The sequence below is a fragment of the Ranitomeya variabilis genome, chromosome 2 (assembly GCF_051348905.1).
Source record: "Ranitomeya variabilis isolate aRanVar5 chromosome 2, aRanVar5.hap1, whole genome shotgun sequence".
NCBI classification, from domain to species: domain Eukaryota; kingdom Metazoa; phylum Chordata; class Amphibia; order Anura; family Dendrobatidae; genus Ranitomeya; species Ranitomeya variabilis.
Genome location: NC_135233.1, coordinates 80,201,899 through 80,217,701, shown reverse-complemented (window position 1 = coordinate 80,217,701; position 15,803 = coordinate 80,201,899). Strand labels below are relative to the sequence as shown.

The following is a 15,803-nucleotide window of genomic DNA, read 5'->3' as shown; positions in this document are numbered from 1 at the left end:
TGTCAAGTGTTGGTAATGGGGACCCAAATAGCACTGATTTAGCATTACTGGGTTCTGAAGGTATTCCCTACCTTTGGTCACTAGCCAGACCCCCTTCTCACCTTAGACTTGATGAGGTGACCTTAACTACTCTCCGAATCAAACGTCTAGCGAACAACGAGCTTCCCGCAGACACCTTCCCCCCTATACTAGCACCCATTTGCACCATCCCTTTCCTTCTTAACCCCGATTTTTGAGACCCATATGGGCTCTGGTCCTCTCTGCCGAAGGAATCTTTAAATAGTTACTATAATAACTAAATTCTTCATGGGGGAACCTGGCCTACAACTTCACTTAACCGCCCAAACAATTTTCTTCAGACACAACATATTAAAAGAACTCTCAACCAATTTAGACGAAAGTTCCCAACCAAGCCGAACTTCTCCTGGATAGACATTTTAGCTAAAGCTCCTCACCCAAAAATTAAGAATATCTCCCACATTTATTGGCAACTTACTACCCCATCGGAGAAATCAAAACCCTCCATTATTCACTCTTAGGAATTGGAACTTAATATTAACCTCACAAACTCAAAGAGCTAAAATCCTGACGCATGCAAGAGGCTTCTCCAGATGCATCCTACTTCAGGAAAATTCTTACAAAATATTAACTAGGTGGCATCTAACCCCAGCTAAACCACACCATTTAGGGCTCGCAGATTCCAATCTATGCTGACGATGCCATAATTCTTTGGGACATCACACGCACATATTCTGGGACTGCTTAAAATTAAAACAATATTGGAAGGATATAAATAACACTCTCCGGAAACTACAAATAATTAAAACCAACCTTCAAGCAATGAAAGTTTTACTTTCTTGCTCAAACCAAAATTTTAGACCCAAAAAACACCGCCTCCTCCTTCTAATGATTTGTGCTGCCAAGTATCTAATTACTCTTCATTGGAAGGACGAGTCCCCCCCCCCACTTGGACAGAGTGGTCCTCCAAGGTTAACCAAATTTCTCGTCTGGAGGAGCTCTCTAGCTGGGAGACAGGCAAACATGATTTATATATTTTTATATATTAAGAGATGGACCCCTTGGAGAGATTTGCTAAACCTTTGACCTATTAGCCGTTGTATTCTTTTACTGTGTTTCATCTGGAACGTTTGATATAGAATAGATTTCGCCTTTTTCCGCCGCACACTGATCGGATTGTATCTTTTACTTTGTTTTACTATTCAATTATTACTCTCTGGAACCAGATAGCTGTTGTTGTCTTCTTCTTCCCATTCTTCTTCCCCTACCAATCTTTCCCTCCCCCCCCATACCCTCCTACTGCCTCCCTATCTCTCCTTCTCTTCCCTAAAGGTACCTTCACATTAAGCGACGCTGCAGCGATAGCGACAACGATGCCGATCGCTGCAGCGTCGCTGTTTGATCGCTGGAGAGCTGTCACACAGACCGCTCTCCAGCGACCAACGATGCCGAGGTCCCCGGGTAACCAGGGTAAACATCGGGTTGCTAAGCGCAGGGCCGCGCTTAGTAACCCGATGTTTACCCTGGTTACCAGCGTAAAATGTAAAAAAAACAAATAGTACATACTTACATTCGCGTCCCCCGGCGTCCGCTTCCTGCACTGACTGAGCGCCGGCCCTAACAGCAGAGCGGTGACGTCACCGCTGTGCTGTACTTTCACTTTCACTTTACGGCGCTCAGTCAGTGTGGGAAGCGGACGCCGGGGGATGCGAAGGTGAGTATGTACTGTTTTTTTTTTTTACATTTTACACTGGTAACCAGGGTAAACATCGGGTTACTAAGTGCGGCCCTGCGCTTAGTAACCCGATGTTTACCCTGGTTACCAGTGTAAAACATCGCTGGTATCGTTGCTTTTGGTGTCAAACACGACGATACACGCCGGTCTGACGACCAAATAAAGTTATGAACTTTGTTCAACGACCAGCGATATCACAGCAGGATCCAGATCGCTGCTGCCTGTCAAACTAAACGATATCGCTAGCCAGGACGCTGCAACGTCACGGATCGCTAGCGATATCGTTTAGTGTGACGGTACATTAAGTCTTAAAATGGAAAGTTTGTTGATGGTCTAGCCATTTATTCACCTGACTTGTATTGTTTACCTGTACTTTTGACTCTGAATGTAACTAAATTAAGAATATAAAAAAAAAAAAATATTCTTCACAAATTGATTGTTCCCTATCATGCTCTGGGTTCTCCCCAGTCCCAGATCATAATAAATTGCATCAAATACTTATATTCCCCACTGTAAGTGAGATAAATATATAAAATAAACATCATGTAAATGTTATAACCTCTAACTGGTGCAGAGATGTATAAAAAAGATGGACCAAAACAGAAGAGTTACCTCTATGTCTAGGGTTTATTCACTGACAATTTCCTTTAAGAGACTTTTTTTATAAAGGCGTTTTCCCATTAAATTTGTCATAAAAGCCCTGAGTACTTACTGTCAGAGTTGACGATCGTGTTCTGATATGCCTTGAATTTGGCGACCATATCCCTAACCCGACCGGGAGGGATTTTGATGTTTTTGAGCTTGTCCCTTTTTTCAGCCAAGGGTTCGTGAGGAGCTTTATGATTTCCTGTAACAGAAACCACAGAAATCAGTATTTTGATAATAAACACTTCTCTATAGGGTTGAGCGAAACGGATCGGTCATTTTCATAAGTCAGTTTCATGAAACCCGACCCGATCCCAGCGTGGGATTGGCCATGCGGTACACGATCTTCGCGCCAAAGCACGCAGCCGCAGACACCGTTAGTAGGCCCAACCAAACAAGTAGCCCAAATGCAGTGTAATATCTGATATAGGCCGAAAGCCTGAAGATTGAAGCTCAGCTTTGTAAAGTGGAGAACACAAAGTGGAGAACACCAAGAAGCGGCAGACACCGTTAGTAGGCCCAACCAAACGAGTAGCCCAAATGCAGTTTAATATCTGATATAGGCCAAAAGCCTGAAGATTGAAGCTCAGCTTTGTTCAGTTGAGAAAAGAAAGCAGCCGCAGACACTGTTAGTACTTCCAACCAAACAAGTAGCCCAAATGCAGTGTAATATCTGATATAGGCCGAAAGCCTGAAGATAGAAGCTCAGCTTTGTAAAGTGGAGAATACAAAGCAGCTGCAGACACCGTTAGTAGGCCCAACCAAACCAGTAGGCCAAATGCAGTTTAATATCTGATATAGGCCGAAAGCCTGAAGATAGAAGCTCAGCTTTGTAAAGTGGAGAACACCAAGCAGCGGCAGACACCGTTAGTAGGCCCAACCAAACCAGTAGCACAAATGCAGTTTAATATTTGATATAGGCCAAAAGCCTGAAGATTGAAGCTCAGCTTTGTTCAGTTGAGAAAGGCAAGCAGCCGCAGACACCGTTAGTAGGCCCAACCAAACAAGTAGCCCAAATGCAGTGTAATATCTGATATAGGCCGAAAGCCTGAAGATTGAACCTCAGCTATGTAAAATGGAGAACACCAAGCAGCGGCAGACACCGTTAGTAGGCCCAACCAAACCAGTAGCCCAAATGCAGTTTAATATCTGATATAGGCCAAAAGCCTGAAGATTGAAGCTCAGCTTTGTTCAGTTGAGCAAAGCACGCAGTATTATTACAGGAATGGGTTAGGATGGGGACATTATTACAGGAAGGAGCCAGGATGTGTGATATTATATGAAGGGCCAGAATTGGGGACTTTCTTACAGGATGGGGACATTGTACATGAGGGGGCAAAGACGTATGTTTTCACAGGATCTGGAATGCTACAAGAGACCATACATCTGAGAAATATGCAGGTGGGGACCCAGGTCAAAATTTTTTACCGGGACACATCAGCCTCTACCTAAGCAACTGGATAGATCTCTATATTGTCCATTTTATCTATTATACTGTATATTAATATGGCATCATCCCTGCTACATAATTTTGCCAAAATAAAAGTCCTATATTTTTAATCGTCTTGCCAAGTCCTACAGTCCAATAGAATACATAATACAGTCAGAGATTTCTCTGCTGCAGATTGAGCAGAGCTGTTTTTGAGCCTTGTATAACCCCGCCACAGCTTTGTGTTTACATTGTATATTGACAGAAAGAGGCTAAACAGTGCTGGAGGCCTGGCTGGACTAGGCGGAGCAAGACCAGTTGTCCTGTGGTGATAACCAATTGCTGGTAAAACAGTGATTCTATTGAAACAGTCCAGTAATTGACACATCGCTATAATAAAGGTCTATGCTTCTACATTATGGTTGTCTCAGATAACATGGCAAAAGCCTGGTGACAGATTCCCTTTATAGGACTGCTTCGACAATAATGGCATTGTGTATTACAGACAAGTTATTGAATATATATGATATACATATTCTTTCTTCTTTTTCAGTGGATGGTATTGTTCCTCCAAACATCCCTTGGAATAAATACATAATTTATGTTGTAATTCCCATCACCAGTTACCTCCTTGGAATATTCATTGGTGTCATCTGTAACATCATATGTAGGTGAGTATTGTAAAGGATGATTTATATTGTACATGGGAGTCTGTAAAAAAAATTACATCTTTATTACAGATGAGAGGCTCTGACAAAATTCTGCCAAATCATTCAGATTTTATTTAGAGATTTGATTCACAGCAAAATTATTCTTCACAAGGGGGGCGCGGCCTGGGACTGAACGAGGACGGACGTGCTCTGCAAGAGCTCCCGATCCCAGTCACATTTTAATGCCTCAAAATAAAGATTCTCGGGTGAAAATTGTTTAGGACCCCCGGCTCGGTACCAGTGTCCCTCTGTGGTAGCTCCAACAGCCTTCATACCGGCTGGGAGACGGAAACGCTGAGACGCCGACACGCACAGGGACTTGGCGGGCCCGCAACTTAGACCCGAGACGCCAGAGTCGCTCCTATCACCTCTCACCCCTTGGCTCGGTCGGCTGCTGGGGTTGCTTCGGGTGCCCGGAGAGAGCAGCGAGGGAGACCAGAGAGCAGCGAGGGAGACCGGAGAGCCGACCGGAGAGCCGCGCGGTGGCCGAGCGGCTGCGCCGGACCTGTGACCCGCGACACAAGGTACCTGCTCATGGCTCACGGATGGTGGGGGCCCAGGACCTGGCGGGTGCTGGACGAGTCTGACGGGGGCTCCCATGTTTCCCGACGGGCTGAGAGAAGCGGAGCGGTGGACGGGCGGTAGGCAAGGCCCCGCCCACCTCGATACCCACACGCGGCCAGTGCCATCATGCCGACAGTCTCAGCTCGCAGCTCCCGGACGCTGCGTAGAGGAAGGACCCACCTCCCTGCTCGCCTCTCTCCTCTGGCTCGGTTCCCTGAAATGGCGGGAGACGTTGTGAGCGTTCCATGGTGAGGAGCATCACCGCACCCCAATTCCTGAACTGCTCCCCGCTGCCTTGGTTTGCATTTTAAACTATAAAAGGCAGGCGCTGCCCACCTTAGACGCTGTCCACCTTTGACTGCAGTCTGATTACAGCCTATAAGGTGATATTTAAAGGCAATACTACAAATAGCCCCTGTGTGTTTGGCATATTCTACTGGAATACCTTTACATAATGGTCTGTTTTTGGAGATTCTGGATCGAAACACACGCCACAAACATGCTATCATAAACTACATTCCTGGGCGCGAGTGGCGATATAAGAAGCTTCCATTTGGCATCACATAAATTTATAATGGTGAAAACAGGAAAGGTACGCCCCAAGAGCTTAACATCAACCCTTTATCAAGGCAAACACGGGGAAATGGAGAAAATTCTTAAACATAAGGCAACGGCTAGAGCCACTCCAAAAAACCCTCATTCAAGCATTGCAACAGATCATATGGCTGACTAAACCGATTCGAGCGATGAGGCCTCAGGCAGTGACGTTCCTCAAGCTGACTCTGGAAAAATGTATAGATCCTTCCTCAAAAGGTCTCTGGCTCAAGCTATGAAGCCTCTAATTGCTGAAATAGCAGGTATGAGGGCTGACCTCTCACACATAGGTAAGAGTTGAATCTCTGGAGGCTTCACAGGCTTCGCTTATTAACCATTCAAACAATATGAAGGACCACCTGGACTACCACAGAATGCAACTAAATAATGCTGCGCTTGCTTTGGAAGACCAGGAGAACCGGAGCCGTAGGAAGAATATCAGGATCAAAGGTCTACCTGAAAGTGTCTCCCAAGAGATTCTGGAAAAAGCTACCAGAGAAATATTTGCTCTGCTCCTGCCAAGGGATAAAAGCGACCAGATCATTATTGAAAGAGTCCACAGATCGCTCAGACCTAAGCCAAAATCCTCTGACCCACCGAGAGATGTTATCTGTGGTTTGCTGAGCTATCTGGACACTTCTGCCATCCTGGCGGCCTCCAGAGATAACAAATCGCTCACATATGAAAACTCCCCCATTCAACTGTACCAAGACCTTGCACCGTCGACCCTGATGAAATGCAGAATTCTAAAACCACTACTAGATACGTTACGCTCGAAAAAAAATTCTTTACAAATGGCTCTTTCCTTTTGGTTTAGCCATACATGGTGGGGGCAAACAAGTGGTCGTCAGGTGCCCGGAAGATCTCTCCAAAGTCTGGGATACTTTCAACTTGACCGAAATAGAAGTCCCTTCTTGGCACCCCCTGGATATGGATCCACATGCCCCTTATCCATGGAAAGCTATTGCTGGAGATCAGGGAGAATGGACTCCAGTTAAAAGTCTTGCGTCGCCCAGACAGGGAAGATCTAGTGTTAAGAAGAAACCCTTTCCATGAACAGCATCCCGGGTCTTGCGATGAAAGATCTCTATCGCCGTTGCCTTCCTTAATGCATAGATAGCCTTCACTGTTTATCAGTTGTTGTGTAACAGATGCAGTTTTTCTAATGTTAGATTGCCACTCGCGCGTCGGAGTGTGTCCACCCTATCTGCTATGGGAGGTACTCCCAGCCCCCGCTTCTGCGGCAGATAGGTAGTATACTTGTATATATGTGTTCACCTTTTTTCCCATTGTTTTTGTTGTTTTTCTGGTTCACTGAGATGTTTGATTGTTTCAGTCCACAGACTCAGGTGTCTCTTCCTGCACACTGTTATAGTTATGACTACAATTAATCCATCCGCCACTATAGTGGTTTCTTCATTTAATGATAAAGGTCTGCGTTCCCCAAACAAAAGAGGTCAAATTCTGAGATTTTTAAACTCTAAAAAAGCTAGCATTGTTTTCCTACAGGAAACTCACTTCAAAAAAGGAAGGGTTCCTGACATGTCCCGATCTCAATTCCCATCTGGATACCATAGCACGGGTTCCTCAGCTTCCAGAGGAGTGAGTATAGTTATAAAAAGAAATGTTTCCTTTGAACTAATAGACTCTTTGACTGATGCTGATGGGAGATTTGTAATGATTAAAGGCCTTTTGGCCAACACCAAAATAACGCTGTGCAACTTATACGCCCCCAATACAAATCAAGTGGGTTGGCTATGCAAAACTTTAAATATCCTAAAACTGTTTGCAGAGGGTGTCGTGGTGGTAGGTGGAGATCTCAATGTTCCTCTTAACCTGTTCCTTGACACTTCGTCTGGAAAGACATCTATCTCTCAAAAAGCCCTGAGATGGCTCCAACTTTCCCTACAATCTTTAAATTTATTAGATCCATGGAGGACCTTGTATCCCGCCACCAAGGATTAACATTTTATTCGCCCCCACACAATACCTATCATAGAATTGACTACCTCCTTACCCAAGCGCCTTGTCTCCACCTCATAAATTCAGCAACAATTGACAACATACTTTTGTCAGACCATGCACCTATTTTCCTGGAGATGAGCATCGCGTCTCTCCCTAGGACTACGAAATCTTGGACCCTAAATGAGACCCTGCTAGATTCTAGCCTGCACATTTCTAGGTTAACAGACACTCTCGAGAATTTTTTTCCAGGATAAAACATGCTCAGGTCCTCCACCCCCCATGGTGTGGGAAGCCCATAAGGTTGTTACGAGAGGGGAGCTCATCTCCCTTGGGTCTTTTGTCAAAAAAGAAAGAACAAAGCAAACTTTATCTCTCTTACACCAAATCAATACATTTGAGAAGATACACAAAAAATCACGTAGCGACAATATCCAAACCGAGCTGGTAAAATTACGTCAATCCCTAAAAAACCTCCTAAACATACAATCGGCTAAAATTTACATGAGATGCAAACAGAAGTTTTACCTCCATGGTAATAGAGGCAGTAAACTCATGACTTCCCTACTTAGGAAACGTAATGAGAAGAGGTTCGTAAACCAGATTAAAGCTGCAAATAAATCCTCTAAATACGATACTGCCGATATTGCTGAGGTATTCAGATCCTTCTATGAAGACCTATACAATCTACCCAACCCCATAAACATAAAAGAACCCTCAGAGACCTCTAGTAAAATAAACAAATTTTTGACACCCCTTAAACTTCCCAAGGTTCTCTTAAACGATTCCCTAACGTTAATAGCTCCTATCTCTCCCAAAGAAATATCAGAGACTTTGGCAACAATCGCTAATGGGAAAGCTCCAGGGCCAGATGGCCTTTCCTATCATCTACTATAAAAGTTTCTTAAACGCTTATTGCCTCACCTGACTCTGCTCTTTAATTTGTATCTGGAGGGCCAACTCTTGCCCAAACAATCCTTGGAGGCTTTTAAATCAGTTATCCCGAAGGAGGGAAAGGACCTCACCTCCTGTGCTAGCTACAGACCAATATCCTTGCCTAACGCAGACACAAAACTGTGGGCCAAAATTTTGGCAAACAGACTAAGTACCATTTTACCCAAGCTTATCCATTCTGACCAAGTTGGGTTTGTGAGGGGACGGGAGGGTAAGGATAACTCGGTCAATATTATCCAATCCATTACATTTGCTCAGAACAGGGGGATCCCCCGACCCTGCTCTCTACGGATGCTGAGTTAGAGGTACATGGAACAGGTGATGCTCAAGTTTGGCTATCCTCCTCAATTTGTCCATGCGGTTTTTTCCCTTTACTCCCAGCCTACGGCAAGAGTGAGAATAAACGGCACCCTTTCAAATAGTTTCGACATAAATAACGGCACTAGACAGGGGTGCCCATTGTCTCCTTCTCTGTTTGTCTTGGTTATTGAAACACTCTTACAGAGAATTAGACAGGAACCCTCTATAATGGGATTAAGGGTAGGCCCTCTAGAATTAAAAACGTTAGCATTCGCTGATGATCTACTCTTCTTGATTACTAACCCTTTCCATGCGTTCCCGGCCATACTAGATATCTTTCAACAGTTCGGACAGATATCCAATTTTAAAATCAATACCTCAAAATCCGAAGCCTTGAACATCTCCCTCCCTCACTCCCAACTAACTGCCCTGCGCTCCCTCACCCCACTTTCATGGGCCTCTAGCTCCATAAAATATTTGGGAACCATGATAACGAGAGACCCTAATAATCTCTTTCAAGCTAACTATAATACACTCCTTAAAAAAGTTAAAAGTTTGACGAAGGCCTATAACCTACCTACGCTCTCTTGGATGGGACGTATAAATATTTTTAAAGCATATATAATGCCGATAATCCTATATACATTTTGCATGATCCCCATTAATGTTCCGCAGACCTTTTTCAGGTATCTAAAATCTATAATTTCGAAATTCATCTGGAACAAAAAACCAGCCAGACTGCCATATAAATTCCTCTCCCACCCATGCTCATCAGGCGGTCTGGGTGCCCCAGATCTCACCCTATATTTCAAAGCTGTACATCATTGTAGATGGCTAAAAATAGTGTCAAGTGTTGGTAATGGGGACCCAAATAGCACTGATTTAGCATTACTGGGTTCTGAAGGTATTCCCTACCTTTGGTCACTAGCCAGACCCCCTTCTCACCTTAGACTTGATGAGGTGACCTTAACTACTCTCCGAATCAAACGTCTAGCGAACAACGAGCTTCCCGCAGACACCTTCCCCCCTATACTAGCACCCATTTGCACCATCCCTTTCCTTCTTAACCCCGATTTTTGAGACCCATATGGGCTCTGGTCCTCTCTGCCGAAGGAATCTTTAAATAGTTACTATAATAACTAAATTCTTCATGGGGGAACCTGGCCTACAACTTCACTTAACCGCCCAAACAATTTTCTTCAGACACAACATATTAAAAGAACTCTCAACCAATTTAGACGAAAGTTCCCAACCAAGCCGAACTTCTCCTGGATAGACATTTTAGCTAAAGCTCCTCACCCAAAAATTAAGAATATCTCCCACATTTATTGGCAACTTACTACCCCATCGGAGAAATCAAAACCCTCCATTATTCACTCTTAGGAATTGGAACTTAATATTAACCTCACAAACTCAAAGAGCTAAAATCCTGACGCATGCAAGAGGCTTCTCCAGATGCATCCTACTTCAGGAAAATTCTTACAAAATATTAACTAGGTGGCATCTAACCCCAGCTAAACCACACCATTTAGGGCTCGCAGATTCCAATCTATGCTGGCGATGCCATAATTCTTTGGGACATCACACGCACATATTCTGGGACTGCTTAAAATTAAAACAATATTGGAAGGATATAAATAACACTCTCCGGAAACTACAAATAATTAAAACCAACCTTCAAGCAATGAAAGTTTTACTTTCTTGCTCAAACCAAAATTTTAGACCCAAAAAACACCGCCTCCTCCTTCTAATGATTTGTGCTGCCAAGTATCTAATTACTCTTCATTGGAAGGACGAGTCCCCCCCCCCACTTGGACAGAGTGGTCCTCCAAGGTTAACCAAATTTCTCGTCTGGAGGAGCTCTCTAGCTGGGAGACAGGCAAACATGATTTATATATTTTTATATATTAAGAGATGGACCCCTTGGAGAGATTTGCTAAACCTTTGACCTATTAGCCGTTGTATTCTTTTACTGTGTTTCATCTGGAACGTTTGATATAGAATAGATTTCGCCTTTTTCCGCCGCACACTGATCGGATTGTATCTTTTACTTTGTTTTACTATTCCATTATTACTCTCTGGAACCAGATAGCTGTTGTTGTCTTCTTCTTCCCATTCTTCTTCCCCTACCAATCTTTCCCTCCCCCCCCATACCCTCCTACTGCCTCCCTATCTCTCCTTCTCTTCCCTAAAGGTACCTTCACATTAAGCGACGCTGCAGCGATAGCGACAACGATGCCGATCGCTGCAGCGTCGCTGTTTGATCGCTGGAGAGCTGTCACACAGACCGCTCTCCAGCGACCAACGATGCCGAGGTCCCCGGGTAACCAGGGTAAACATCGGGTTGCTAAGCGCAGGGCCGCGCTTAGTAACCCGATGTTTACCCTGGTTACCAGCGTAAAATGTAAAAAAAACAAATAGTACATACTTACATTCGCGTCCCCCGGCGTCCGCTTCCTGCACTGACTGAGCGCCGGCCCTAACAGCAGAGCGGTGACGTCACCGCTGTGCTGTACTTTCACTTTCACTTTACGGCGCTCAGTCAGTGTGGGAAGCGGACGCCGGGGGATGCGAAGGTGAGTATGTACTGTTTGTTTTTTTTACATTTTACACTGGTAACCAGGGTAAACATCGGGTTACTAAGTGCGGCCCTGCGCTTAGTAACCCGATGTTTACCCTGGTTACCAGTGTAAAACATCGCTGGTATCGTTGCTTTTGGTGTCAAACACGACGATACACGCCGGTCTGACGACCAAATAAAGTTATGAACTTTGTTCAACGACCAGCGATCACAGCAGGATCCAGATCGCTGCTGCCTGTCAAACTAAACGATATCGCTAGCCAGGACGCTGCAACATCACGGATCGCTAGCGATATCGTTTAGTGTGACGGTACATTAAGTCTTAAAATGGAAAGTTTGTTGATGGTCTAGCCATTTATTCACCTGACTTGTATTGTTTACCTGTACTTTTGACTCTGAATGTAACTAAATTAAGAATATAAAAAAAAAAAAATATTCTTCACAAATTGATTGTTCCCTATCATGCTCTGGGTTCTCCCCAGTCCCAGATCATAATAATTTGCATCAAATACTTATATTCCCCACTGTAAGTGAGATAAATATATAAAATAAACATCATGTAAATGTTATAACCTCTAACTGGTGCAGAGATGTATAAAAAAGATGGACCAAAACAGAAGAGTTACCTCTATGTCTAGGGTTTATTCACTGACAATTTCCTTTAAGAGACTTTTTTTATAAAGGCGTTTTCCCATTAAATTTGTCATAAAAGCCCTGAGTACTTACTGTCAGAGTTGACGATCGTGTTCTGATATGCCTTGAATTTGGCGACCATATCCCTAACCCGACCGGGAGGGATTTTGATGTTTTTGAGCTTGTCCCTTTTTTCAGCCAAGGGTTCGTGAGGAGCTTTATGATTTCCTGTAACAGAAACCACAGAAATCAGTATTTTGATAATAAACACTTCTCTATAGGGTTGAGCGAAACGGATCGGTCATTTTCATAAGTCGGTTTCATGAAACCCGACCCGATCCCAGCGTGGGATTGGCCATGCGGTACACGATCTTCGCGCCAAAGCACGCAGCCGCAGACACCGTTAGTAGGCCCAACCAAACAAGTAGCCCAAATGCAGTGTAATATCTGATATAGGCCGAAAGCCTGAAGATTGAAGCTCAGCTTTGTAAAGTGGAGAACACAAAGTGGAGAACACCAAGAAGCGGCAGACACCGTTAGTAGGCCCAACCAAACGAGTAGCCCAAATGCAGTTTAATATCTGATATAGGCCAAAAGCCTGAAGATTGAAGCTCAGCTTTGTTCAGTTGAGAAAAGAAAGCAGCCGCAGACACTGTTAGTACTTCCAACCAAACAAGTAGCCCAAATGCAGTGTAATATCTGATATAGGCCGAAAGCCTGAAGATAGAAGCTCAGCTTTGTAAAGTGGAGAATACCAAGCAGCTGCAGACACCGTTAGTAGGCCCAACCAAACCAGTAGGCCAAATGCAGTTTAATATCTGATATAGGCCGAAAGCCTGAAGATAGAAGCTCAGCTTTGTAAAGTGGAGAACACCAAGCAGCGGCAGACACCGTTAGTAGGCCCAACCAAACCAGTAGCACAAATGCAGTTTAATATTTGATATAGGCCAAAAGCCTGAAGATTGAAGCTCAGCTTTGTTCAGTTGAGAAAGGCAAGCAGCCGCAGACACCGTTAGTAGGCCCAACCAAACAAGTAGCCCAAATGCAGTGTAATATCTGATATAGGCCGAAAGCCTGAAGATTGAACCTCAGCTATGTAAAATGGAGAACACCAAGCAGCGGCAGACACCGTTAGTAGGCCCAACCAAACCAGTAGCCCAAATGCAGTTTAATATCTGATATAGGCCAAAAGCCTGAAGATTGAAGCTCAGCTTTGTTCAGTTGAGCAAAGCACGCAGTATTATTACAGGAATGGGTTAGGATGGGGACATTATTACAGGAAGGAGCCAGGATGTGTGATATTATATGAAGGGCCAGAATTGGGGACTTTCTTACAGGATGGGGACATTGTACATGAGGGGGCAAAGACGTATGTTTTCACAGGATCTGGAATGCTACAAGAGACCATACATCTGAGAAATATGCAGGTGGGGACCCAGGTCAAAATTTTTTACCGGGACACATCAGCCTCTACCTAAGCAACTGGATAGATCTCTATATTGTCCATTATATCTATTATACTGTATATTAATATGGCATCATCCCTGCTACATAATTTTGCCAAAATAAAAGTCCTATATTTTTAATCGTCTTGCCAAGTCCTACAGTCCAATAGAATACATAATACAGTCAGAGATTTCTCTGCTGCAGATTGAGCAGAGCTGTTTTTGAGCCTTGTATAACCCCGCCACAGCTTTGTGTTTACATTTATATTGACAGAAAGAGGCTAAACAGTGCTGGAGGCCTGGCTGGACTAGGCGGAGCAAGACCAGTTGTCCTGTGGTGATAACCAATTGCTGGTAAAACAGTGATTCTATTGAAACAGTCCAGTAATTGACACATCGCTATAATAAAGGTCTATGCTTCTACATTATGGTTGTCTCAGATAACATGGCAAAAGCCTGGTGACAGATTCCCTTTATAGGACTGCTTTGACAATAATGGCATTGTGTATTACAGACAAGTTATTGAATATATATGATATACATATTCTTTCTTCTTTTTCAGTGGATGGTATTGTTCCTCCAAACATCCCTTGGAATAAATACATAATTTATGTTGTAATTCCCATCACCAGTTACCTCCTTGGAATATTCATTGGTGTCATCTGTAACATCATATGTAGGTGAGTATTGTAAAGGATGATTTATATTGTACATGGGAGTCTGTAAAAAAAATTACATCTTTATTACAGATGAGAGGCTCTGACAAAATTCTGCCAAATCATTCAGATTTTATTTAGAGATTTGATTCACAGCAAAATTATTCTTCACAAGGGGGGCGCGGCCTGGGACTGAACGAGGACGGACGTGCTCTGCAAGAGCTCCCGATCCCAGTCACATTTTAATGCCTCAAAATAAAGATTCTCGGGTGAAAATTGTTTAGGACCCCCGGCTCGGTACCAGTGTCCCTCTGTGGTAGCTCCAACAGCCTTCATACCGGCTGGGAGACGGAAACGCTGAGACGCCGACACGCACAGGGACTTGGCGGGCCCGCAACTTAGACCCGAGACGCCAGAGTCGCTCCTATCACCTCTCACCCCTTGGCTCGGTCGGCTGCTGGGGTTGCTTCGGGTGCCCGGAGAGAGCAGCGAGGGAGACCAGAGAGCAGCGAGGGAGACCGGAGAGCCGACCGGAGAGCCGCGTGGCGGCCGAGCGGCTGCGCCGGACCTGTGACCCGCGACACAAGGTACCTGCTCATGGCTCACGGATGGTGGGGGCCCAGGACCTGGCGGGTGCTGGACGAGTCTGACGGGGGCTCCCATGTTTCCCGACGGGCTGAGAGAAGCGGAGCGGTGGACGGGCGGTAGGCAAGGCCCCGCCCACCTCGATACCCACACGCGGCCAGTGCCATCATGCCGACAGTCTCAGCTCGCAGCTCCCGGACGCTGCGTAGAGGAAGGACCCACCTCCCTGCTCGCCTCTCTCCTCTGGCTCGGTTCCCTGAAATGGCGGGAGACGTTGTGAGCGTTCCATGGTGAGGAGCATCACCGCACCCCAATTCCTGAACTGCTCTCCGCTGCCTTGGTTTGCATTTTAAACTATAAAAGGCAGGCGCTGCCCACCTTAGACGCTGTCCACCTTTGACTGCAGTCTGATTACAGCCTATAAGGTGATATTTAAAGGCAATACTACAAATAGCCCCTGTGTGTTTGGCATATTCTACTGGAATACCTTTACATAATGGTCTGTTTTTGGAGATTCTGGATCGAAACACACGCCACAAACATGCTATCATAAACTACATTCCTGGGCGCGAGTGGCGATATAAGAAGCTTCCATTTGGCATCACATAAATTTATAATGGTGAAAACAGGAAAGGTACGCCCCAAGAGCTTAACATCAACCCTTTATCAAGGCAAACACGGGGAAATGGAGAAAATTCTTAAACATAAGGCAACGGCTAGAGCCACTCCAAAAAACCCTCATTCAAGCATTGCAACAGATCATATGGCTGACTAAACCGATTCGAGCGATGAGGCCTCAGGCAGTGACGTTCCTCAAGCTGACTCTGGAAAAATGTATAGATCCTTCCTCAAAAGGTCTCTGGCTCAAGCTATGAAGCCTCTAATTGCTGAAATAGCAGGTATGAGGGCTGACCTCTCACACATAGGTAACAGAGTCGAATCTCTGGAGGCTTCACAGGCTTCGCTTATTAACCATTCAAACAATATGAAGG

The 15,803-nt window shown here is 44.7% G+C and overlaps 1 protein-coding gene across 3 annotated transcripts in view; it reads right to left on the bottom strand.

The window, feature by feature from the left end:
• Positions 1 to 15,803, bottom strand: part of LOC143804470 (uncharacterized) — a 154,089-nt gene that overhangs the window by 20,549 nt on the left and 117,737 nt on the right. The window contains exons 2-4 of one of the 3 annotated variants that reach the window (XM_077282589.1): positions 12,219 to 12,353; positions 4,455 to 4,538; positions 2,466 to 2,600 (exon numbers count right to left, since the gene is read on the bottom strand). In XM_077282589.1, the coding sequence (XP_077138704.1) occupies positions 2,466 to 2,600; positions 4,455 to 4,538; positions 12,219 to 12,353 (354 nt within the window). The remainder of the gene's footprint in view (positions 1 to 2,465; positions 2,601 to 4,454; positions 4,539 to 12,218; positions 12,354 to 15,803) is intronic. The other 2 variants (XM_077282590.1, XM_077282591.1) reach the window with 2 other exon arrangements.